General features: G+C 44.6%; 1 protein-coding gene across 1 annotated transcript in view; it reads left to right on the top strand.

The window, feature by feature from the left end:
- The window catches only part of myo16 (myosin XVI), a 278,895-nt gene that overhangs the window by 221,134 nt on the left and 29,775 nt on the right, over nucleotides 1–27,986 (top strand). The window contains exons 27-30 of the mRNA XM_055637409.1: nucleotides 18,676–18,778; nucleotides 23,231–23,327; nucleotides 23,800–24,043; nucleotides 24,839–25,110. Coding sequence (XP_055493384.1) covers nucleotides 18,676–18,778; nucleotides 23,231–23,327; nucleotides 23,800–24,043; nucleotides 24,839–25,110 — 716 coding nt within the window. The remainder of the gene's footprint in view (nucleotides 1–18,675; nucleotides 18,779–23,230; nucleotides 23,328–23,799; nucleotides 24,044–24,838; nucleotides 25,111–27,986) is intronic.

Here is a 27,986-nt window from a genome sequence, read left to right on the forward strand (position 1 = left end):
TACAGCCAGCACCCGTAGTCAGGATTGAACCCGGGTCTCTGGTGCTGTAAGGCAGCAACTCTACCGCTGCAGCCTTTCAGGAACATTTTCAGGAAACCGAGGTAACTGAACAACACAAATATTATAGATCCAAATAACAGCCCAGCTGGATTTCTAAAGGCTTAAACCCCAGACATTATAGTTTTTATAGGCTTTTAGATGGGCACATGGAAGTGCTGGGAAAAGAGGGATATGGATCATGTGCAAGCAGATGAGATCATTTTAACATGGGTCTTGCTCGGCACATACATTGTGGGCCGAATGGCCCGTTCCTGTACTGTACAGTCCTATGTTACATGCACCGACAGCACTGTGGGACTAATGTCTTCAGACGTACCAGGGCAATTCAAGCAGTAGTCAATCGTCACCTCGTGAAGAGCTGTTCAGAATGGGCAATAAATGCTGCCGTTGACAGCAAAACTCAAATCTCAAAAATAGATCAAAATGATCGGAACAACTTGGACCAGGATATCCCTTGTCCTGTAATCCTTCCCCCCTCAGTCCTCCAAAGAAATCGGTCCAAAAGTAACCCATTGGGCCATTCAAGCTTGCTCCACAATTGAATATGATCAAAGATAATCCTCCAGCCCGATAGCATGTTCCCGCTCTATTCCCTCACTTCTTGATTCATTTTATGATTGTCTCTTCCTATTTGAGCTCAGTGGCCACCCAGCCCTCTGCCAATGCCCAGAGAGACCTCCACCCTCAGCCCAGCCTGCGATGCCCTATCAGACCTTTATATGTTTAATTAATGTCTTAAACAGAGTGATACAGTGTGGAAACAGGCCCCTCGACCCAAATTGCCACAATCCCATACTGACCAACGTCCCACATACACTAGTCTCACCTACCAGTGTTTGGCCAAATCCTTCTAAACCTCTCCTATCCATGTGCCTGTCTAAAATGTATTAAACATTGCGATGGTCCCAGCCTCAATGACCTCCTCCGGCAGCTCGAACCCCACACCCACCACCCTTTGTGTCAAAAAAGTTATCCCTCACGTTCCAATTAAATCTTTCCACCCTTGGGTAGGGCCGGGCAAATCCTGTGCTTCCAACTAAGCAATTTACCTTCCCTTCTGTGAAAGCACACGATGATACTGACCGGATATGTTAGTTTAGATAATGGCACAACACACACAACATTACTCTCTTTCAAACCTTCAGTCATACAGCGCCGAAACAATTACAGGTAAGGAGTCTAAACTTATGCATTAAAAAGTACAACTTTCAAAATCCAAGCAATGTATCAAGGTGCCTATCTTTCCTTGTTACTATATTTATTCCCAATTTCTGTAGTGGGTATTAGATAATGAAGTGAAGGAATAATTTATAGATGTTCAGAACTAAAGATTGAACATTTGAGATACTTCAGACTATTTTTTGGACTTATTGTTGTTGTAACTAACCTGTGTGTTGACTGGTGTAAGTGTGGCATGGTGGCGCAGTTGTAGAGTTGCTATCTTCCAGCGCTTGCAGGGCCAGAGATCCGGGGATTGTCTGTACAAAGTTTGTACATTCTCCCCGTGACCACATGGGTTTTCTCCGAGATCTTCAAATTCCTCCCACACTCCAAAGACGTACAGGTTTGCAGGTTAATTGGCTTGGTATAAGTGAAAATAGTAAGATTAAACAAGAACTTACCAGTTCGAAGTTTGATCTGTATTTTATGAGGAGTTACGATGAGGGATTACGTGAAGAACCTATCCAGCACGCATGCGCGATATACTTCAAAGCAGCGGTGTGGAATCACAGAAGACACAATAATTGAAATAAACATAGTAAAGAAAGGGAGAACTTAAATACCAGTTGATCTCTATAATTGAGGGTGGGAGCGGAGGGCACGTAATCCCTCATCGTAACTCCTCATAAAATACAGATCAAACTTCGAACTGGTAAGTTCTCGTTTAATCTTACTATTTTACTTCGGAGTCACGTGAGTGACTGTGAAGATTTTAAAGCTCTGTGATTTCAAACCGTGTAACAGTTCATACTTCACTCGCTGCCGAAGTCATTCGAGGGAGGAAGTATGTTATCGTAATCAACCATGAATCTGTTTGTAAAACAATAATGGTGTTATTAACAATAACAAGACCAAAATGCTCCCCCAGGCTTAAATTATATATTTGCAGATTCTAATACTTTTTCTGCAAACGATACAGGTTCTAATAGCGGCTTGTTATAAAAGTTTGGAACGTATACGCCCTAGACCACGCCGCTGTAGCCAGGATGTGGTCCATAGGCACGTCCATCCTCTTAGTCACCGATGTGGATGATGCCCTGGTGGAGTAAGATTTATACACGTTAGTATTTACTCCAGCAACTCCCAGCACCTGCTTGAGCCACTTGAGATAGTTTGGCTCGTCACTCGACCATGAGGTTTCTTGTGGCTGACCCATAAGGCTTTTTCTCACCCTCGGGGGTTTCTTATTGTGTCGATGTAATTCAATAAGTGGGTCATGACACATAACCGTGGTTCAGGTGGGTATGCCCGGAATTCCATGACTGGACCTGATGTTCCTGGTCTGCTCTGTTTGACCAGCCCCTGAATGGTAAATGTGCCACGGTCTGGTGTTATAACCATATTGTCCAATCGTAGTAGATGGAGGAACTGGACTCTTTGTGCTGAGACAAGGCCATCAGCATGAGCGTCTTCAGGGTAGGCTGTTCCAGGGTGAGGGACCTGGCTGGTGACCATCCCCTAAGGTACGTCAGGACCACACTGACATCTCAGATTTGGGTGTACCTAGGTCTGGGGGATTAGAGTTGAATATGCCTCTCCTGAATTTGATCACCAGTGGGTGGTACCCTATGGCATGTTGTCCTGGTGCCTGAGTTAAGTAGGCTGACAGAGCACTTCTGGCTGTATTAATGGCACTGTAGCTGAGTCCTTCATTGTGGTGAAGACCAGTCAGGAACTCCAGTACAGGTTTTGTTGTAGTTGAATATGTAGTTCCTGTATTTGAACAGTATCTTCCCACTTCTTGATGTTCGCCAAGTATGTTCCCTTGTGGATATGCGATGGGATGCTGTCAGTGTGTCGATAGTGTTGTCTGACAATCCAGGCCCAGCAGTGGTCTTCCCAATTCTGCAACCCAGGTCCAGTAATGGTCTTTTCAAATCTGCAACCCAGTAGTTTAAGTTATCGTGGCATGGGTGGCTTATGCCTGATACCGGGTGAGTTGATAAGTCTGGGCTACTGGGAAAAATCATTAGGGTTTTAATGACCATGTCGAGGACCACTGGGAACTATGACTGTGTAGGTTAGTCGGGTACTATCAAAATACCTGCAGCAGAGTCCATCTGTATTTTGCGTAGTACCCGACTGATGAGGCCGTAGTACCTGACTGATGAGGTAGAAAAAAAGGGGAGAACATAGAGATTAGATTCCCCCCCCCCCCCCCCAGTTCAGCGGGAATGTATCCATTGCCGCTGCCTCAAAGTCTGGTTTCATGCGACATACATCGGTACGTGGTGATTCAATTGGAATACAAGGAAATCGATATCTGCTGTTCCATATTGCTTTGTAATTTCAGCAATACTTTGGTTTAATATGTCTGTTTACAGTATTTAGCTCACCTGGTAGGTAAGTTGCTGATGGTCAAATATGTTTGACGACATACGGTTACCAATTGTTAAATAAATTGTCACATGATATCGATTTTATTCCGCCCAAGTGGTTTGGTATATGCCACCACTGTGATGTTGTTAATTTATAAATGAACATGCAAAATGGTGCACTGCTGAACAATATGCTTTTACCCATAGAACGTACTCAATATTTCCAACTAGGTTTTATGCCCAGTGTCTGTAGTGATGACGACTCCAGATTAGTCCATTTGCCACCTGTTCTGGGTATGGGTTCTTTTGTTTAAACACTAGCACCTTAGCTCTAATGGAAAGGTCCAAGTTAATTAGCTGGTAATACTGCTACTAATTCCCAATTACTCTTGCCACTTTGTTGAATGGTTGGTTGATTGTTATCATCAATTGTTACAGGTTGTGCCATACGCTGACTCTCCTTTTGGCAATGTTATAGATAAGTGGATAGAGTTAATTGAATACCAGATAATCCATAGTTGTGGATGGTGTCAACGTAGATTTATCTGGGTTGTATGACAGAGCCCAGGCTAAATAAGTTTTAGTAGCTAATGCTGCTGATTTAGCTATTTCCATGGTTTTGTCTGTCGTTAATATCATAGAGACATGTCATGACGATATGTTCCTTAATAGTGTCAGAGCTGGTTTGAATATCTTGGAAAACAGTTTTGGCTCACATTTAGCCATTGTCAATAATTTATACTGCCATAGTTACCCCATCCAGGTAAATTGTGGTATCTCCGAAGATCTTTTATGAATGGGTACTCAATAGTATGCATCTTTTAAGTCAATGCCTACCATAAAGTATCCTAGGAAATCCACAGTTAGCAGTTACAAGTTTCCATAAAGTGTGTATACCTGGTGAAAATATTCAAGTGGTTGTCAATGATGGTGCGACATACTCCATCTTTGGGTTTTGTGGTACCAAAGGTTCATATTAGGCTTCTTTATGACCCCTTTGTATATCTTTTCCAGTTAGCTAGTCCCTCATGTTCTTTTTTAGTGGGAGGGTAAACCCCTTTGGGGTGCATGCTGAACTGGTGGCAAGTTTCTTAATTCAATTTTTATCCTTGAATACTTTTGGTATATAACTTTCAAGTGTGATAGTTCTTCATACTTCCAAACCCAGGTGTGATTCCCCCCCCCCCCCCCCCCCCCCCTGTTAGTACAAACCCTTCACCATACTCATCTGCCTTCACTGTTGTTTAGTGATGTGTTCATTTCTTCGGTTTCTGGTTCCTTGTCTGTCGGGATGGTGTTGTTGGGGGGGTGGCGCATTTTCCATGGGGCTCGCTCTGAACCCTGGCTTGAAAAGGCTTACGGGGGCTGGCATGCGGGCCCCGAGCTTTCAGCAGTACCATTAAGTAGACGCCTACTGGTGGACGCGTGGAGGTACTTCTGTCTGGTTTTGTGTGGTTTGCTCATTCCAGGCCCTGCCCTCATGATGCCGAATATCTTGGACACTTCGTCCAATTTTTAGGCTTGGTTTGGTAACTTTGCCAGATAGCAGGATCTGTGGTTGTGAGGTCGGCGTTCTCACAGTACTGTGAATTTTTTAGGTTGAGGGCAGGTTTTAGGACTTCCTTCGAGAAGTTGTGGAGCATACTGTGAACAGTAGGGTCAGGTGTTTTGCCATACTACCCTGCCCCTCTGGAATGAGCATGCGAAAATGATAGCCGACGTCAGGGGTATCAAATGCAATTTAAGATATTTGGGTTTTTAAATGCCCTGCTCAATGTACCCCCAATAATGGTAGGCACTTTGTGTAAATGCAATTTTGGGGAGGCGTGATAAAATCCAACGCCTCATGACTACCTGTCTTCAAGAGGTTTTTTGGAAAGACAGGTAGTAAGCTGGCCGTCAGTTTAGACTGGAAGGGCCATCTCGCTCGTGGTGTAGACACGTAGTGGTATCTCACACCCAGCAGCTCTTCCTGATCCTGTACCTCTCGATGTTATTCAGCCAGTGACCCCTCTTCTTGACCAGCCCAGCCCTGGTCACCATCGATCCCTTTGATGAGGGAGAAGGCCAGTGCTGTAAGTGCACTGGAGCGGGAGTGTTATGCTCCCTTGGCGAGTTTGCCCCAGCTCCCGAGGCAAGTCTCGCTGGAGTTTTTACTCCATGACCTTTCTCTAGGCATGGAAAACAGACACTTACTCGCTCTCGGGCGGTAGTTTGAAGTGCCGGTTCCATCTTCCGTGTCTGTCTCCAGCCCGAGGTTTGGTTGCTGACTTTGCTCTAGAGGCTGCCTGCCATTTTCGGGCGGCATTTCTGCCGTTCTCGGGCGGCGAGTCTCCTTGTCAGGAGTATGCAGGGATTACCAGCCAGTTTTTGAATTTCCCTCCAGTCCGCTGCTGTTGTTCAGACAGCTGTTGGCGGACTGGGTATCGGCTTAGTACCCCGACTGTGGACCGCAGCATGTGCGGTCCCGGTGCAGCCTCTCGCCCCCTCCACTGACGGAATGCTCCTTCCCTGGAGTCGAACGGGGGCCGTTTCCCTCTGTGCTGCTTTGCTCCAGTTTCCCCTGGTGCTCAAAGAGGAGCAAAGTTGTAAATTCGAACCTGTGGGTAAGTATATACCGTGATACCGCTACCTGGCTACACCACGAGTGAGATGGCCCTTTCAGTCTAAACTGACGGCCAGCTTACTACCTGTCTTTCCAAAAAACCTCTCCAAGACAGGTAGTCCGTTCTTTCAAGCTTGTAGCAGGAGCGCCCGTGCTCCCGTTCATCGCTGTTGCATCTGCGTGAACGCTCATGTCTCGCAAGCATGTTGGACGGGTTCTTCACGTATTCACTCACGTGACTCCGAAGTAAAATTGTCCCTGGTGTGTGTACAATAGTGTTAATGTGCAGGGATTGCTGGTCGGTGTGGGCTTGGTGGGCCAAAGGGCCTGTTTCCACACTGTATCTCAAGATACAAGATACATTTATTTGTCACATGTACCAGTTGGTACAGTGAAATGTGTGGTCGCCATACACCCATACAAATAAAATAAAGAACGATAGAGTCCAACATAAAACATCCCCACGCAGCAGAATCAAAGTTTCCTACTGTGAGGGAAGGCACCAAAGTCAGTCATCTTCCTCTGATGTTCTCTGATGTTATTAAACTAAACTAAACATTATAAGATAAAGATTTGATTTTAATTTCATTGAAATTGAAGCAATGAAATATAAACCAATTGTATTGTGATCTCTGAACCAAAGCCAGCAACCCAGCTTCCCTTAGTATTGTTCATGAGTTTTTTTGTTTAAAAACTGCAGCACAATGTGTTCTGCAATTGAGTAGCTGCCAGGTCTCTGGTTGGATTTCATTGGTAGCAGCATAATGGAGCTGACTTTTATGACTAAGCCCTGGTGTGATACACAGCAACAGAACCATGTTGATGTAAATTCACGGAGACAAAGCTCTCTGAGGCAATCCAAGAATTTAATCATCCTGACTTCAATCTCATTTATGACCTTTTCATATTGATTAGCTAAAATAAAGCTGGGGGGGCAGTGCCATGTCGGTCTATGTGCATTTAGTTCAATGAACATGTGGAAGCCCTTTGCAGTATCATATTTAAAAAACGATATGATTGGGTACCAGATCAGAAATGGACAAAAACTGTGTTTCTTGGTTGATTAGACACGGAATGCTGGAGTAACTCAGCGGGACAGGCAGCATCTCTGGAGAGAAGGAATGGGTGACGTTTCGGGTCAAGACCCTTCCTTAGACTGAGAGTCTGGGGAAAGAGAGACACAGAGATCCAGACGGGTAAGATTAGAAAACGAGACCTTAACTTTCATTATCTCTGTGTCTCCCTCTCCTCCGACTCTCAGTCTGAAGAAGGGTCTCGACCTGAAATGTCATCCATTCCTTCTCTCCAGAGATATTGCCTGTCCCGCTGAGTTACTCCAGCATTTTGTGTCTATCTTCGATTTAAACCAGCAGCTGCTGTTCCTTCCTACACATTGTGTTCTTGGTAGCAAGTTAAGGAAAGACTGATTTAAGGATAGTCCTACACACTGAGACTTTGGCTGCAATTTCAATAGTTTGATTTATGTTGATTATGACAAAATTTATTCAGAGATTATATATTTCCTTCCCTTTCCCAATAAAAGAAAAAAATATCAGAAATGTGGTAGGGCCACCTCCACCCCACAGCAACATATACATGCATCATTTTGACAGAGGGTTACAAGAATGTAATAGGGTAGCACAGTGCCACAGTTAGTAGCTAATGCCTCACAGCACCAGAGACACAGGGCTGTTGGTTGCTGTTTGTGTGGAATTTGCACGTTCTCCCTGTGACTGCATGGGTTTACTGTGGGTGCACGTCTCTTGTATCGCCCCTCCCAGCATACGCAGAAGGGAGAGGATGGTGAAAGATTGGTACACCATTGAGGCTAACCTTGACCTTCCCATCCATGCTGACTTGAACAATCTGCCCAACATGCACCTGAAGTCCCGCAAACCCTTCTGGTCTTCCGTTAAATCCATGGAAGGCTTTAACTCCAAGACTTAGTGGCGCAGAGCCTGAAAAGATGCCAACACCAACAACGGAGCGGGTATCACAGACCCCACCACTGGGTTTTGACCTCCATCGCAAGCAATGGCTAACTCTGAACAGAATTGGCACCCTCCATGCAAGAACAGCCCATCATCTGCATCAGTGGGGGATGACAGGCAGCCCTGCTTGCGACTGCGGACATCCAGACCAGACCATGCCACACATCTTGAATGACTGCTCACTGAGGCTTTTCCCTCGGGGCATCAAAGCCATCCACCCAGTAACTGATACTACCGGTGTTACCTTATCTTCTACGTTTCGGCCGAAGAAAGATCTCGACTTGAAATGTCACCCATTCCTTCTATCCGCAGATACTGCCTGTCCCGCTGAGTGACTCCAGCATTTCCAATTACCAGACCCATTCAACAAGGGTCTAGTAATTAGAAATCACTTGGACAAGTATTTTACTAGATCTTGTGGTGGAGAACTATTAACTCGAAAAAACAACCTTAATTTAACATCTTAAATTAAACAAAATGTCTGGAATTAATGGACTCAACCTGACAACAGATTTTATCCTCACCTTTGAAAATGAGAAGTGACATACTCATTATGTTATTCATCCACTAGAACAAATCAGTACATCACATTGATTGTGTACAACCTAGATCTGTTGGGATGTGTGTTACTGGCCGTTAGAGGAGACCAGCGTATTGCTCCGCTGTACTATTTGTCAAAAATCATGCTTGCACTCATCACCACACAAGACTTAAGGGCCTGTCCCACTCAGAAAACCTTAACAGCAACCTCTGGTGACCTTGCCCGCCACCCAAAAAAAAATCAAGGTCGAGGTGACCTGCAACCTCCTACCACCTCCCACGCATATGTTGAAAACCTTCCTCGACTATGAAGAAAACCTCCTTCGACCTTCCTTGACTACCTTCGACTAGTGTTGCAATCGGCTTCGATTAGACCGGCGACTAAAAAATTATCGATTTTTAAAACGGCAACCTATTTTCAGTCGAGGCCGGTTTTAATCATGATGAAAAAATAGCAGCAACCTAGATGAAGCCTCAGCTATGCAGAAACCACTTTCGACCATTAGGGAGAGTGACCAAAACCTCCAGTGACCTCATGGAAACCTTGGGTGGCGGGCAAGGTCATCAGAGGTTGCTGTTTAGGTCTCCTAAGTGGGACAGGGGCTTTAGGCTGCACTCAGGATTGACGACACGAAAAATATCTAATGAGATCCAAGCAATATCCATCTTCATGTGTGAGTTGAGCCAACTGGGGAGGCCCGAGTAGCCAGCGTGTTTGAGAGAATTGCCGACTTGCCCACAGTACAGGAACTCATATATTGCACTCGGGTAGTGTTACTCCTCACAGCAAGCCCCATGACAATCCACATGTCTTTAGTTTAGTTTAGAGATACAGCTCAGAAACTTGGCCTTCGGGACATCGAGTCCACACCAACCAGCCATCCCCGCGCATTCACATTCCCTACACACACTAGGGACAATTTACACTTATACCAAGCCAATTAACCTACAAACCTGTGGGTCTTTGGAGTGTAGGAGGAAACCGAAGATCTTGGAGAAAACCCACGCCGGTTACGGGAAGAACGTACAAACTCCACACAGGCAGCACCCGTAATCGGGATTGAACCTGAGTCTCTGGCTCGGCAAGCGCTGGAAGGCAGTAACTCTACTGTTGTGCCGCCACGGTTTGGGACCGAGACTCTAGCTCAGAGAATGCAGTGGGACTATAGAGGGGAGGGAAGGGTGAGACAGAGGCTGGGCGGTGATAGGTGGAGATATAAGAAAGGAAAAATAAGACATTAAAGCAGATTGAGGATGGGAAAAGAAAGCCGAACCAGAAAGAGAAAAATCCCTGGTAGATGCGGCATGTGAGTGATAGGCAGATGGAATTAGATGAAGAGGATAATGAAGTCTACCACATATTTCGCTTGGGCAACTTACACCCAGCAGTATGAACATTGACATCTCTATCTTCGTAACCCCTGCTTTCCCTCTCTCTCCATCCCTCCCCCTCAGTTAGATAGAGCTCTAGGGGCTAGTGGAGTCGAGGGATATGGGGAGAAGGCAGGCATGGGTTATTGATAGGGAACGATCAGCCATGATCACAATGAATGGCGGTGCTGGCTCGAAGGGCTGAATGGCCTCCTCCTGCACCTATTTTCTATGTTTTTGTTTCTATGTTTCCCAGTTCTCCAATGTCTGACTGTCCCCGATTACATTTCATCTCTGTTTGCTTAGTTGTCACCTTCGAGCTAACAAATATTTATTCTACATTTTTCTTGAGCTGCATCTCTATTAATGTCTCGTTTTCACACCTTACACTTCCTTATCTGTGTGTGTGTGTCTCTCTCTCTCTCCCCTGACTCTCAGTCTGAAGAAGGGTCGCGACCTGAAACTTCTCCCATTCCTTCTCTTCAGAGATGCTGCCTGGCCCGCTGAGTTACTCCAGCATTTTGTGTCTAACTAAGAAGGTAATAAGCACAGGTACCAAGGGGGGAAAGTGTGGAACACAGGGAAGGATGCCCTGGGTGAACTGGTGGCAGGTGGGTGTTGTGAAATGTAATGCTTATACCATTGGTTTTTAGACTACTAAAGTGGAAAAATGAGACAGACACAAAAAGCTGGAGAACCTCCTCGGGTCAGACAGCATCTCTGGAGCGAAGGAATAGTTGACGTTTCGGGCCGAGAACCTTCTTCGGGTGATGAGATGTTGTTCTTTAGTTTGTGTTTGGGGTCAGATGGGTCAGTATGAGAATGGCAAGAGAAGTTGAAATGACATTTCAACTTTTCACACAGAGAGTGGTGAATCTCTGGAACTCTCTGCCACAGAGGGTAGTTGAGGCCAGTTCATTGGCTATATTTAAGAGGGAGTTAGATGTGGCCCTTGTGGCTAAGGGGATCAGGGGGTATGGAGAGAAGGCAGGTACGGGATACTGAGTTGGATGATCAGCCATGATCATATTGAATGGCGGTGCAGGCTCGAAGGGCCGAATGGCCTACTCCTGCACCTAATTTCTATGTTTCTATGTTTCTATGACATTGCATCCTGTCTTGGACTCACCGATATAGTGGATGGGATATCATAATTACTAAGTACAATAGACCAGGTTGGAGGAGGTGCGTCTGGATCTCTGCCTCACCTGGAAGGACAGTTACGTCCCTGCGTGTGGCCAGGAAGGAGGTGTAGGAGCATGTGGTGCATCTCCTATGGTTGCAGGGCTAGGTGCTGGGGGACAGGGAGGGCTGGGTGGGAAGGGATGAACAAACTAGGGAGTCACCGGCCAATCGCTGTGGAAAGCAGAAAGGGGGGAGGAGGTTAAAATGTAGCTTGTAGTGAGATTTTATTGGATCTGGTGGAAGTGGCAGTGTTGGATGTAGGGGCTGGGAGGACAAAAGACTAGGAGTAAGGGAATTCTGTCTCTGATGTCTATGTGGAGTGGAGATGGGAGTAGACATGAGAAAATGCATGTGAGTGCTTCATCAACTACGCTGATCAATAATCAATAATGCTTTATTTGTCACATATGACAATAGACAATAGACAATAGGTGAAGGAGTAGGCCATTCGGCCCTTCGAACCATTCAATGTGATCATGGTTGATCATCCACAATCAACAGCACAGTGAAATTCATTTAGCATATATTACACATGCGGGCGCCATTATTGGCGCCATTATTCAAAGTCCGGTATTGGAGCAGTTCCCGTGATCCGACATCCCTCTCCCCTCCTCGCTCGGCCATCTTTATGTTCCCGGGGGCACCTCCTGCAGCCTACCTTGAGGCGCTGGAGGCGTAATCCCGGTTCTCCTTCCCTTGCTCCTCGAGTCCGACTTCTCCCGTTCCCTCCGTCTGCTGAGCCTTCGGGAGAATTCCTGGTCCCGGCGCCCAATGGGTCCTGCTTACCGGGAGCATCCCACATGGGGAAACATGCTGCACTCTGCACTGCTCAATCTTCTTTTCTAAAAGTTCATCAATTGAATTACAGTGGCAAACAACAATGTGTTAGCACTATTGTAGCCTAGTTTTTTAAAAGTTTTTCAGAGTTACAGCATAGAAACAGGCCCTTCGGCCCACCAAGTCCACACCAACCAGCGATCCCCGCACACAGACACCATCCTACACACATAGGGACAATGTACACTTACAGCAAGCCAATTAACCCACAAACCTGTACGTCTTTGGACTGTGGGAGGAAACCGAAGATCTCAGCGCAAACCCACGCGGTCACGGGGAGAACGTACAAACTCCATACAGACAGCACCCGTAGTCGGGATCGAACCCGGGTCTGCCTCAGAGGGCGGTGGAGGCATGCTCTCTGGATGCTTTCAAGAGAGAGCTAGATAAAAGCTGCAGGTCCTGACAACATACCCGGGGCATGTGCTCAGAGACTGCGCTGACCAACTCACAGATGTTCTCACTGATATCTACAACACTTCTCTGAGCCAAGCCATCAGACCAGCATGCTTCAAAGCCACCACCACCATACCGATACCCAAGAAATCCCCAGCCTCAACACTGAACGACTACCGGCCCATAGCACTCACGTCCATCATGATGAAGTGCTTTGAAAGGTTGGTCAAGGCCCACATAACATCCAGTCTCCCCTGTACACTTGACCCATTTCAGTTTGCATACCGTCCCAACCGTTCCACTGATGATGCCATAGCAACAGCACTCCACCTAAGCCTTGCTCATCTGGAAAACAATAACAGTTACGTGCGGATGCTGTTTATCGACTTCAGCTCCGCCTTCAACACAGTCATCCCCCAACACCTGGTGAATAAACTCGGCGAAATAGGCATCAGCACCCCACTATGCAACTGGTTACTGGACTTCCTCACCGACAGACCACAACAGTAAGAGTTGGCAAAAACTCATCAGAGACCACCATCATGAACACCGGGGTCCCACAGGGATGTGTGCTGAGCCCTCTGTTGTTCACACTGATGACACATGACTGTTGTGCCAAACATAATTCGAACCACATCATCAAGTTCGCAGATGACACAACAGTGGTGGGTCTCATCAGCCACGATGACGACTCAGCCTACAGAGAGGAGGTACAACAACTCATCAACTGGTGTGACATCAATAACCTTCAACTCAATGTCAATAAAACAAAATAAATAACTGTGGACTTCAGGAAGAAACAGACAGCACACACCCCACTCACCATCAATGGCAGTGCAGTGGAGTCTGTGAAAAGCACCAAGTTCCTGGGAGTGCACATCACAGATGATCAGACATGGTCCACCAACACCATCTCCCTAGTCAAGAAAGCACAGCAACGCCTCCACTTCCTTCGACGGATGAGGAGAGCTGACCTCTCCCCTTCTGCCCTCACCACTTTTTACAGGGGTGCCATTGAGAGCATTCTTACCAGCAGTCTCTCAGTCTGGTATGGCAGTTGCTCTGCTGCTGACCAGAAGGCCCTACAGAGAGTGGTGAGGACAGCGGAGAAGATCACCAGATCACCCCAACCAGCAATCCAGGACCTATACCCATCTCGCTGTCGCAAGAGAGCAACCAATATCATCAAAGACACCACCCACCCAGCACACAAACTGTTCACCCTCCTACCATCCGGCAAGCGTTACCACAGCATGGGGAGCAAAACCACCAGATTCAAAAACAGCTTTTACCCTCAGGCCATCAGACTACTCAACACACCCAAGAAAATTCCATGAACATTAAATTCCACAAACAAAGACCAACTGACTGTCAAAATAACTTTAACTCAATGTCTGCAGTATGCTATTTGCACTTTTCTATATTGCACCTTTATTATTGCACCTTAATAACATACCTTAAAATTTTACTACACTCTGGCACACTGTGAATATTTTATATAATGTATTTGTCCATTGTCTATCTTTATTGGTATATAGTCTGTCTGTGTTATAAAATATTACTTGCACATTTGGAGTATGGGGAAACGCAATTTCAATCCTCTGTGTAACTACTTGTTGCATTATTTGAATTGACAATAAAGTTTACTTTGACTTTGACTTTAGGGCTCTTAAAAATAGCAGAGTCAGAGGATATGGGGGGAAGGCAGGAACAGGGTACTTATTGGGGATGATCAGCCATGATCACCTTGAATGGCGGTGCTGGCTCGAAGGGCCGAATGGCCTACTCCTGCACCTATTGTCTATTGTCTCTGGCGCTGTAAGCGCTGTAAGGCTGGAACTACCACTGGGCCGCCCGTATTCAAGTATTTTCTTTGCCAAAATGTTGTATGACAAATCTCTACATTTCTACATTTGGTTGAAGAATCAAAATGACATAGTTATAATGTAGACAGAAGAATAGTATTGAATGCAAATCAATGTGTTCCGCTTTGTTACCTACCATTATTGCTTTTGTCAAGTTGGCAAAGAGAGGTGCACGCTGCTAAACCAAACTGCTTTCCAAATTGATTTGTGCAGATATAATGACAATAGGAAGCAATGTAAAGATTTGTTCTCTTAGAGCGCTGAGAGGTCTTGGTCTATTTTCAAGTCACCCATTTTAAAAGGAATATATGGTTTAGGAACAAGGTTAGTGCTCCCTCAACATCACAGCCCTGCTCCTAGTATTTCATTTTCCCTTTTCAATTGGCACCAGAGTTCTTTTATCATTTCTTTTCACTTCACTGAAGCAGCTGAAATCAATTAACATCTTTTGATCTCACAATTCAAAAGCTGAAAATCAATTTTGTCAGGGAAAAAAAGCATAGCTCTGTTTGATGCAGGTATGGTACATTCTGTGCTGGCTTTTTGAATAATATAAATCCCCCAACTCGTTGGCTCAGATGATTACTGGAGAGCCCTTTGGCAGAGTTTATCCCAAACGTTAGTTCACATCTATCAGCTTCAAAGTAACATTGGGAAACTGTATTTACTTTCTTCGGTAAATAGAAAACATTTCACATTCATGATGACAATAACTTTAATGTTAAGGCCTGTAATTTGAGAAGCATATTTGCTTAAATCGTGGTTGAACAATGTCAATTAGGTAGTGCCGCGCGGTGGAGGCTTTCCCAAGGTGCCGCCGAGATGGGTCGACGGTTGGCGGGACCTCGACCGAAGGCTTGGCTGTGCGTGGGACTGGGAACCCGGCGAAAGGCTCATTGGTCAACCGGACTGGGAGGGAGCTGAAGACATCGGGCGCTAGGAGTGGGCTGGGTTCCTCGACCGAAGGCTCGTCTGGGCCCACTAGAAAGCTCATCAGACGGAGTAACCCGGCTGTTCTTCGGACAGCGAAACCAAGAGCCCGCCTGAAGTCTAGTCGGTCGGCAGGACCGGTAACCCTCCCAAAGGCTCAGAGCCTGCCCAACGACTCATCGGAGAGTGGGAGCAGGAACCCACCTGAAGGCTCATCGGTCGGTGGGACCGGGAGGCAGCTTGACATCGGTCGCCAGGAGTGGGCTGGTAGGAGGGTGAACCAGGTTAATGCCTCCAGCGCCATCAGGGTTGACTACAGGAGGCACCACCAGGACACAAGATGACAGGGCGAGGAGAAGAGAGAGATGTCGGTTTGCAGGAACTGCTCCAGTAAATCGAGCAGCGGGCCGACCGGACTTAGGACATTGGATATTAGCGCCAATAATGACGGCGTCCGCATGTGTAATATATACAAAATGAATTTCACTGTGCAGTTGCATATGTGACAAATAAATCATTATTGAACTGAATGCATTACTGACTGCAGGATGGTTTGGGTTTTTTTTTTCCAGAGATACAGCATGGAAACAGGCCCCTCAGCCCACAGAGTCCGTGTCAATACTCGTCACATGACTTCCACATTATCCCACATTCGCCTCCACTCCGCACACATCTGGGCAATATGCAGAGACAGATTAACCTAAAAACCTGCACATCTTTGTGGTGTGGGAGGAAAGCGGAGCACCCACTGTACGAAACCTACTTGGTCACAGAGAGAACGTACAAACTGCACACACACAGCGCACGAGGTCTGGATCGAACCTGGGTCTCTGGCACTGTGCTGTCATAACACTGTGTTGCCAGAGCTCGAGGGCCTGCTCGTTTGGGAGAGTTATTCCTTGGCCTTTATTCCTTGGAGCACAGGAGGCTGAGGGGTAATCTTATAGAGGCATATAAAATCATGAGGGGAATAGAAATGTCTTTTATCCAGAGTAGGGGAATCAAGGGCCAGAGGACATAGATTTAAGACATGAAGGGAAATATTTAATACAAACCCTGTGATGTATATATGGAATGAGCTGCCAGAGGAAGTTCACAAGTTCACAAGTTATAGGAGTAGAATTCGGCCATTCAGCCCATCGAGTCTACTCCGCCATTCAATCACAGCTGATCTCAGCCTCCTCATCCCATTTTCCTGCCTTCTCCCCATTACCCTTGAAACCCATTCTAATCAAGAATTTGTCTGTCTCTGCCTTAATTGACAGCCTCCACAGTCCTCTGTGGCATCGAGTTCCACAGATTAACTAGAAGTTCCTCCTCACCTCCTTTCTAAAAGTTGAGATAGGAAAGGTTCAGAGGGCCAATCACAGGTAAATAGGACCTCAGATGGGCCATTACAGTTGGGCCAAAGGGCCTGTTTCTGTGCTGTATGACAATATGCACATGCCATGTGTCTTGTTTACCACTCAGTCTACTTGTGTAACCACTTTCATGTGAACTATGAACTTGGACCCCATGATCCCTTTGTACATCAATGCTGTTCACAGTCTACCATTGACTGCATATTTTCACCTTATGTCCAACCTCCAAACACCTCACACTTGTTCAGATCATCAGTATTACTCCTTGACTAGCAGATCTATTTATATACGGGCTCAAAATATTACATAGAATGTAGAATAGTACAGCACAGGAATAGGCCCTTTGGCCCACACCAACATGATGCCAAGGCCAAATCTTATCTGCCTGCACATAATCCATATCCCTCGTTTCCCTGCATATCCATGTAACTATATAAAAGATGTAAGATCAGTGTGAAGAAGGGTCTTGACCCGAAGCGTCGCCCATTCTTTCTCTCCAGAGATGCTGCCTCACCCGCTGAGTTACTCCAGCATTTTGTGTCTATCTACCTAAATGCCTCTTAAGTGCCACTATTCTATCTGTCTCCATCACCATCCCTGGCAGCATGTTGCAGGCCCCCACCACCCTCTGAGAAACACTTGCCCTGCACACCTCCTTTAAACTTTGTCCCTCTCACATTAAACCTCTGCCTTCCAGCATTTGATATTTCAGTCCTGGGAAAAAAGGTTATGACTGTCTACCCCAGCTATGTCTCTTAATATTTTTCATATTTCTGTCTTTTCTCTCCTCAACCTCCGCATTCCAGAAAATGATCCCCTTGATTCACTTTAAAAATTATGTCCTTCATTCTAAGATGATCCCAGTTAACATTGGGGACGTTAAAATCGCCCATGATGTTCGTGGATCTGAAGAAGCGTCTCGACCCGAAACGTCACCCATTCCTTCTCTCCAGAGATGCTGCCTGTCCCGCTAAGTTACTCCAGCATTTTGTGTTTATCTTCTGTGTGAATCAGTTCCATCCTACACAATACCTAGTATCTTGTGCCAATATTTCAGAGGAAAAGGGAAGCAGACCTGGACTATAGGTTTCCCCTTTCGTGCCACCTGATTTCTGAAAAATTCACTGCTATTTTTTCCCATTTATTTATTTATTACCATTCCTTCCATTTGCTTTCATAGCACATTTAGTTTAGTCTAGTTTAGAGGTCTCGACCCGAAATGTCACTCATTCCTTCTCTCCAGAGATGCTGCCTGTGTCGTTGCGTTACTCCAGCATGTTGTGTCTATCTTCATTATAATAATCATATTGTTCGTACATCTCGCTGTGGTTTAACTACAAATCTGCTCTTCCATCTTCCCATGACTGTAAGGAGGCCTCTACTATAATGCTAACAGACTGATCACCCCATTTTATTTCTAAGCTCTACCAATATGGCCTAATTTGAAGAGCTTTCTATGACAATTCCAGAGATGCTGCCTGTCCCACTGAGTTACTCCAGCATTTTGTGTCTATCTTCAGTGTAAACCAGCATCTGTAGTTCCTTCGTACACAATACTGCAATGATCATCACCTTAATCAATCCCATCCCCCTTCTTCTTTTATTTCTTGAGTTGCAAACTGGAACCGTCTTAATATTGAGAGATCACAAAGTGCCATACTACAATGCTTCTAATGTCCATACTACAATTCATACCTTAATGGCTTGGAATGCATTTCCTTTGTCATTGCTTTTCAGTGAAAAATTGCACAATGCTTGTTGAGTGCAGGGCAGTTTCAAAAGGAGATCTGGGCATGATTTTGTGATAATACCATCCATCCATAGGACAATAATTAATCCTAATGTGTAAGAAGGAACTGCAGACGGTGGTTTACACTGAAGTTAGACACAAAATGCCAGAGCAAGTCAGTGTGACAGGCAGCATCTCTGGAGAGAAGTAATTTCTATCTGTCTGTCTATAATTATTTTTAAGTTTAAATCCTATTTTCTCTGCAGATACAAGACTCTGGCTGAAATAAGCGCGGGGGTTAGAAAGGAGCTTTCTGCCGAGGACAAGTGTCATCTTATCCTTCAGCAGTGCAAGTTACAAGGCTGGCAGGTCAGTGACTTTGGAAGTGCGATCTTTTCTTGCTGCCAATAGACAATAGACAATAGGTGCAGGAGTAGGCCATTCGGCCCTTCGAGCCAGCACCGCCATTCACTGTGATCATGGTTGATCATCCACAGTCAGTACCCCGTTTCTGCCTTCTCCCTATATCCCTTGACTCCGCTATCTTTAAGAACTCCATCTAACTCTCTCTTGAAAGCATCCAGAGAATTGGCCTCCACCACCCTCTGAGGCAGAGAATTCCACAGATACACAACTCTCTGAGTGAAAAAGTATTTCCTCATCGCCGTTCTAAATGGCTAACCCCTTATTCTTAAACTGTGGCCCCTGGTTCTGGACTCCCCCAACATCGAAAACATGTTTCCTGCTTCTTGTGTGTCCAATCCCTTAATAATCTTACATGTTTCAATAAGAATCCCTATCATCCTTCTAAATTCCAGTGTATACAAGCCCAGTCGCTCCATTCTTTCAACCTATGACAGTCCTGCCATCCCGGGGATTAACCTGGTGAACCTATGCTGCACTTCCTCAATTGCAAGAATGTCCTTCCTAAAATTTGGGGACCAAAACTGCACACAATACTCCAGGTGTGGCCTCACTAGGGCTCTGTATAGCTGCAGAAGGACCTCTTTGCTCCTATACGCAACTCCTCCATTGACGATGACTACATTAATTCAGGCCAGTGAACTATATCCATATTAAACCTGCCAGGCTTTGTCCGGCCCCTCCCTCTTCTAGCTTTCATCTCTCCCGTCTGCAATTAGTCTGAAGAAGGGTCCTGACCCAAAACGTCGCCTATCCATATTCTCCAGAGATGCTGCTGGACCTGCTGAATTACTCCGGCACTTTGTGTCTTTTTCTGTAAAGCAACATCGGCAGTTTGCTGTTACCAGCTCAAATTTCAAATTTCTCAATGGCTACGTGAATGAACTGAAATAAAAGAGAAATAAATGGAGATTCCTCTGATCTTTTTTCCGATAAATTCATTCATCATAAAGCTTAATCCCAGGCGGGTAGTGTCAGAACAAGTGTGACAAGCACCAGCTGTCAGAAAATCATGGGCTGATCTGTTTTCTCTTTCTTTCCCTTGTACGGGATCTTAATGTTTATCGGTTTAGAGCCTCAGAGACAAGTACAGAAGTTATGCCCTTCCACACACCCAGTCCACACTGATCATCAATCATGCATTAATATGGATAGAACAGGTTTGCAGGGATATGGACTAAACGCGGCAGGTGAGACTAGTGTAGCTGGGACATGTTGGCCGGTGTGGGCAAGTTGGGCCGAAGGGCCTGTTTCCTCACTTTATCCATCTATGATCCTATATACATACCTGAGGGTCTATCCGTGTTATAGTCCAGAGGATATGACTCGAACATTCATTCCATTTTCCAGTTTAGTTTAGCTTAGAGATACAGCGCGGAAACAGGCCCTTCGGCCCACCGGATCCGCGCCGACCAACGATCCCCGCACATTAACACTATCCCACATCCATTAGGGACAAATATTTTTTTTAACTTTTACCAAGCCAATTAACCTACAAACCTGTACGTCTTTGGAGTGTGGGAGGAAACCGATCGAACCCGGGTCTCCGGCGCTGCATTCGCTGTAAGGCAGCAACTCTACCGCTGCGCCACCATGACCATCCCTATCCACATTCTACCCACATTCACAACAACTCCCCCAGTTTCTTCCAATTACCTACACATTAAGGCCAAACATCATGGCTCACCTCCTCATCCTCATAACGTATACCCCTGCTGAACATTAGCTGAACTGTCTCTCAGACAGTCGAAGACTTCATTTTCTCAGCTCTGCTATGCACACCCAGCCTTGTCATCTCCACACTTTCCAGACTAGCACTGCCTGTTTCTACTTTTGAGGAAAAACTTCTTCACCCAGAGAGTTGTGAATCTGTGGAATTCTCTGCCACAGAAAGCAGTGGAGGCCAATTCACGATGTTTTCAAGAGAGAGTTAGATTTTGCTCTTAGGGCTAATGGAATCAAGAGATATGGGGAGAAAGCAGGAGCGGGGTGCTGATTCTGGAAGATCAGCCATGATCACATTGAATGGCGGTACTGGCTCGAAGGACCGAATGGCCTACTCCTGCACCTATTTTCTATGTTTCTATATTTCTACCGAAGATACACAGAGCTGTCAGACCAATGCACAGACTTTAACAACTATCTCACCTGTACATCCTCCCTTCCTTTCACAACTTGTACATCCCCTTTGATTGTTTCCTCTCGCAAACATTCCCAGCTCACCTCCTTCCTCTTTGCCATTCCCTTTGCCCAATCCATTCCTCTACAACTCCAATCTAACATTATTCTCCATCCCAGTTCTAACGAAGGGTCTTTGATCTGTAATGTTATTATTCCTATTGCTACGTTTGGTGTCTGATCCGTGAGTGTTTCCAGCTTTTATTTTTTTACGACGATCAGAACAAATCCCTTCATCTTATTTTGTGACATTATTTTGTTGAATTTGTTAAGAATGCTTTGTACTTTGAAGGATTCCAACCTTACAGTTTCACAAACCCACACTGCCCATTTCCATTTCCTTCCACAAAATCAACAAGCACAATTGCCCTGTCAGACCAATTGTTCCTGCATGCTCTGCCCCACCAACCTCGTCTCAAAATCCCTCAATTTATGTGTGGGAAGGAACTGCAGATGCTGGTTTACACCGAAGATAGACTCAAAATGCTGGAGTAACTCAGCGGTACAGGCAGCATCTCTAGATAGAAGGAATGGGTGATGTTTCGGGTCAAGACCCTTCTTCAGAGTCTAAGGAAGGGTCTCAACCCAAAACGTCACCCCATTCCTTCTCTCCAGAGATTCTGCCTGTCCCGCTGAGTTACTCCAGCATTTTGTCTCTACCTCGATTTGATGTTGTCACCCCTTATCCAGTACTTTGCAACCTACATCCGAGACACCTCACATGCCCTTCAACACGTCGATAACTTTCAATTCCAAGACTGCAATCACCTGATCTTTTCCATGGATGTCCACCTCCTTTACACCTCCATTTTCCACCAGGAAGTCCTCAGTCCTCCTGGAACAGGACCCCAAATGGTTGAATGTAGACAAAAAATGCTGGAGTAACTCAGCGGGTGAGGCAGCATCTGTGGAGAGAAGGAATTGGCGACGTTTCGGGTTGAGACCCTTCCTCACTCTGAAGGATCTTGACCCAAATAGTTGAGCCTGAAGAAGGATCTCAATCTGAAATATTCACTCCACAGAAGTAGTAACAAAAGTACAGAGAAGAAGGTAGGTGCAGATGGCATGGTCTTCAAGGACTCCAGTAGGCTTTCAACAAAGTCTCACTTGGGAAACTGCTCAAAAGAGTCCAAAGCAATTGGCAAATTGGATTCATCGTTAGTTTAGTAGTAGGAAGCAGAAGGTGCTGGTGGAGGATTAATACTGGTGATCGGATACCTGTGATCAATAAATGATTACCTTGACAGCCTTACTGTAAGTTGTATATATCGGTGATCTGAAAATAACTACTAGAGTTATGATTACTTCATTGGTGAATGACACACTACACTGTGGTAGAAGCAAACAACGGCAGATGCTGTTTAGCACAGAAAAAGACTCAGAATGCTGGAGTAATTCAGCAGGTCAGGCAGCATCTCTGGAGAACATGGATAGGTGACGTTTCGGGCCAAGACCCTTCTTCAGACAGAGTGTCTCACGCACCCCTCTGACCCCAGACGTCATCCCTGTTGTGATGTCACCACTCCCCCCCTCCCCACCCACACTCACCTCCCCAACCAATCTTCCTCTGTCCAATACAGAATGGTCTGACCTCAACTGAGGCCTTACCTTTGTACCCAAAACATTGCAGTGTTGTTAATATTGAGGGGATCACCATAGGCTATAGAACAACATTGATCATTCTGTGAGGTGGGCAAAGCAATAGCAGATGGTGTTCAATCCTGATCAGTGACCCAAAACGTCACCCATTCCTTCTCTCCAGAGATGCTGCCTCTCCTGCCTAGTTACTCCAGCAATTTGTGTGTAACCTCTGTTTAAACCAGTATTTGCAGTTCCATCCTACATGCTACCTATAAACCCGTATGTCTTTGGGATGTGGGAGGAAACTGGAGTACCGACCGGATGGAAACCAGAGCTCCTGGAGGATACCCATGCGGTCACAGGGAGAATGTGCAAACTCCACACAGACAGCACCTAAGATCAGGATTAAACCCAGGTCACTGGCGCTACCAGCTGCACTACTGTGCTGCCTCTGTGCCATTCAGATTCAAATCCAAGAAATAGGTAATGATGAACAGGATGTAGAGTAGCAAAATAAATTCGCAAAAATAACTTAATGCCTATATTTCCAAAGATTGTTCAGGGTCTCCATTAAATCCATTTTGGATTACTATCTTGCATTCAGGAATTTCCATCATTAAAATCATGATGTTCTTTCAGATAAACCAGGGGGACGTGCTTATGAAGTACTGGCAAGCAGATCACCTTAATGATCAGTGCCTTCTCTTGCAGAAGAAAATTGTCATCTGCCAAAAAGGTAATAAAACAATAAAAATATATTCACTTTAGATCCTTTCCTAGCTAAATAAAGCAGTAAACGTTATTCCGTTCTCATACTGTAAATGGATCGATTGTGATCATGTATTATCTTTGCTGCTGAATGGTTAGCACACAATAAAAGCTTTTCACTGTACCTCGGTACACGTGACAATAAAATAAACTGTAAACTGTGTATTAGTTGTAAGATATTTTTATACATAATTTTGAAATTGTGATTTGATTTTTTATGGTAACAGTTCAGAAATAAATGAACAAATCAAACCCTAATGAACCATAAAAAGAGAGCTCAAATAATAATGCGCTGTTGCATTTCTTATGGCTATTAATTAACTGTGCTTTTTGATATCAGTTCACCAGAGAGGCGGTGGTAATGTGCTTGGTTCTGCATTATTGACTCGTACGTTTTATTGTGTGAACTGCGGATGCATAATTCTTTTCCCTAACGCTAGTTGTCAGAGAATTTCTAGCCCGCCAGAAATTGGTGCAGAGGATGAGCATCAAGCGAGAGGTCAGCACCATTGAAAGGTTTTTGCAGCTTGTGGAAGATATGGGGCTGAAGGCGTACGATTCCTTGGTCATTCAGAACGCGACTGACATTGCACGCGAAAACGACAGGATCAGAAATGAACTCAACACAGTTTACATGAGGGAAAAGTTAGAGGCACGACACAGCGATGAGCCTGCCACAATACGGTAAGTGTGTGCGTCTGCTATTATGTCCAGAGTGAAGAATGATTGCTGCCGTTACAAGGCAGCATGTTTTGACCTAATGTGTGCACTGGAAAGGGCCAAATAATTAGCTGTACATGTTACAAATATGAGGGGTAAATGTATTTCAAGAGACAAAAGATATAAATTAAATATTGTAGTAGAATAGAGTGAAATCAGTGTGCTAAAAGTTTCTGAGCCAAAGGTTTGATTTATGAAATGCAGGAAAATGTCGAGTGGAGGTTTGTGGTTCGCCTTGTACGCTGAATCAATGAACATTTTTGTTAAAATATCCAGGTGCGTGAAAAGTCTGCTTGCCGTTAAACAATGGTTTGCTCCAGTGAAGGAGTTAACCGTTTTGGCTCGTCCCACTAGGTTGCTTGGGTCTGCAGCGACAGAAGTAATGGCGAGACTGTTCACTCTCGTCTATTCCCCTGCTCGTAAGCAGTAATGAGGGAGGGGAGAGCTCAGTCCCCATTGCAGCACAAGACAATAAAACATTCAGCACCAAATTTTTTTGTTTTATATTTGATGATGAATATGAAACAGTTAAAAAGCGCAGAATGCAGAAATGAACAGCGGAAGACAGGCAGTCTTTTGTGGATTTACATTTGACAGGAGCAGTGTTTCCATGTTCACCTCGCAGTGGGGGGTGTTGGTTGCCTGCTTTTGTGTGAAGCTGGCATTATATTTGCATGAGAAGGTCCATTGTTCTAATTCAGCATCTGGACATCTTAATTTCAGATCGGGCAATGGGAGTGGAAAGGTCATTGAAGACAGCCTCTTGGGGTGCCGAGCACTGAAGCATTTCCTCTCCAGCTCGGTGCCGATACCTACCCTTGCCGATGGGTTGGCACATTCTGTGATTGGATCATCTATCAGATCACCCTCCCTTCACTCAGTATTCACTATGGATGATAGCAGTGGCCTGCAGTCACCACGGAAACAACCTCCTCCCAAGCCAAAGAGGGACCCCAATACGCGGCTGAGTGCTTCATATGAGGCTGTGACTGCATGCATATCGCCGGCTTCTAAAGAAGCACCAAATGAAGGTTTGAAGAATAATTATTCACCTTGAGAAATAGCATATAATTAGACTAAACCGGACAAATCTTCATAAGTAACCTGCCTATTTTTGTCATTTTGTCGCCTCATGTGTGATTTATTTGCCAGCCTCTTGTATGTACCGTCTCAATATATTGCCTTTTATTTCCCAGTCTCGTATGATTTTTATTGAAAATGATCTTGTAGAGGTGTATAAAATCACAAGAGGATTAAATCGGGTAGAGATGCACAGAGTCTCTCGCCCAGAGTAGGGGAATCGAGGACCAGAGGACATAGGTTTAAGGTGAAGTGGAAAAGATTTAATAGGAATCTGCGGGGTAACTTTTTCACACAAAGGGTGGTGGGTGTATGGAACAAGCTGCCAGAGGAGGTATTTGATGCAGGGACTATCCTAACATTTAAGAAGCAGTCAGACAGGTACATGGATAGGACAGGTTTGGAGGGATATAGACCAAATGCAGGCAGGTGGGACTAGTGTAGCAGGGACATGTTGGCCGGAGTGGGCAAGTTGGGCCGAAGGGCCTGTTTCCACACTGTATCACTCAATGACTCTAACAACTCCTAGTAGCAGCTAAAAATAAAATAATAATGCTGAAACGTAATTGGAGCATAAGAGTGCTTTAAAGGGTGTTAATGGAGTCAAATGTCTCAAGGAGCACAGCAGGAGCCATTCAGTTCATCGTATAAATACTAGCTCTTTGTCAGAGATATCCAATGCATCACACTCTGTTGTAGGTTTTCGGCGGACCAACAAATATGTCCTTATCAAGTGCATCCATTCATTTCTAAGTCCCACCATCTGTCATCCAACATAAATACAAATTTAATCCTGAAAAATAAATAATAGCTAATTTTAATCCCATTAAAGTCACTCCCGATATTCACCATTCACTCCCTGAAGTAAATGTATCAATTCAATGAATGCTTTATGGAAAAGGGCTGTTCACCAAGTGGATATTTCAATGGTGCATTTTAAACTACATCCAGTTATACAATGCTTCATCATTGCAACAATTGATTGGAAAATTGGTCTTTTTTCATTACATTTTTCATTACAATATAACATAATTAAACTTATAACACTATATGTGCAAACTGGATTTTAAAAAAAAACACTTAATATATATATATTCTAATCACTCTGAATAAATGTTGAGATTAATTTAACAGGAAAATTATAATTTTATATTATTGAGAAATTCTGTCTCATATACTCTTGTCCATAATAAGTTGAATTGATCCAAAGACTGGATTTACATTAGTAGCTTAATCCATTGGTTATGTACCTCTGCTCTAAATTTCTCAATTACCACGTCAGAAGCAACAAAGGAAATCCTTGCACTTGCACTACAGCTTTCATGACTTGTGTGTAGGAAGGAACTGCAGTGGCTGGTTTCAAATGGATAGACTTAAAATGTTGGAGTAACTCAGAGGCATCTCTGGAGAGAAGGAATGGGTGATGTTTCGGGTCGAGACCCTTCTTCAGACTCAGTCATGGGAAAGAAAAATGAGGGAGATAGATGGTAGAGAAATATAGACATATGAATGAAAGATATGCAAATAAATAATGATGATAAAGGAAGCAGGCCGTTGTTTGCTATTTGCTAGATGAGAACGAGAAACTGCTGCGACTTGGGTGTGGGAGGATGGAGAGAGAGGGAATGCAGGGGTTATTTGAAGTTAGAGAAATCAATATTCATATATCGCCTGAGGAAGGGTCTCGACACGAAACGTCACCCATCCCTCCTCTCCAGAGATGCTGCCTGTCCTGCTGAGTTACTCCAGCATTTTGTGTCCACCTTTCATGACCAAACTGTCTGACTTCCATAATAAGTGGCAATAAAAATTAGCAGTCTCTAAATTCATGAAAAGGAGATAGATTTCAGCAAAATGCAATATAAAAGAACGATTTGATGAATTTAAAAGTTGGCTCCCATAAAATTGGTGGGATAGCAGTAAAATAATAAAATGCAGTGTGACAACTAAATAACTTGAGAAGAAGTGTCAAAAGTAAAATAATTAAATAAGAGGTGAGCATGAGAATTAAAATTAGACTTCTACATCGGCAGTGAATTAAGGACAGGCTTGTTTAACTGGCCCCAAACAACCTTGCAGACTGCATATTTAAATTCCAGGCCCTGATGTTCCATTAAAAAGATTAACTCTCAATTTAATGTGTCACTAAAATTCATGAAGTCATATCTCATAATCATTTAAAAGAACCATTTGCAACTTTAGTGCAGCTCTCCTGTACTGGAATTGGAATCAAAGTATTTGAGAGAAGCAAGAGAGGAGATTGCAATAGTCGACACGAAGAAATTTGAAGTCTTTCCTTCCACAGGCGGAGCCCTGGAGAGCTGGATGCTGTTCTTTTGTTTAAGAAGGGAAGCAAGAATAATTCTGGCAATGAGTAGGAAGGAACTGCAGATCTTAGTTTATACCGGAGATAGACACAAAAACCTGAAGTGTCACCTATCTATTTTCTCCAGAGATGCTACCTGACCTACTGAGTTACTCAATCATTTTGTGACTATTTTTAGGAAATTAGATTTTCAGTTTTCTTGCTTGGCTTGTGTCCTTTGCATAATAGAGTAAACACATGCATATTTATCCCCAACATAAAACGATATAGAAACAAGAAAAAGTGTTGGAACGAGCTGCAGATGCTGGGTTAAATCGAAGATAGACACAAACTGCTGGAGTAACTCGTGTGACAGGCAGGATCTCCAGATAGAAGGAATGGGTGACGTTTTGGGTCGAGACCTTCTTCAGACTCAGAGTCAGGGGAAAGTGAGTTACAGAGGTAAGGAAGTGTAAGAGATCAAAAGAGATGCAGATCCTGGAAAATGTAGAATTGTTAGCT

Source organism: Leucoraja erinacea, chromosome 6 (assembly GCF_028641065.1).
Source record: "Leucoraja erinacea ecotype New England chromosome 6, Leri_hhj_1, whole genome shotgun sequence".
NCBI lineage: Eukaryota > Metazoa > Chordata > Chondrichthyes > Rajiformes > Rajidae > Leucoraja > Leucoraja erinaceus.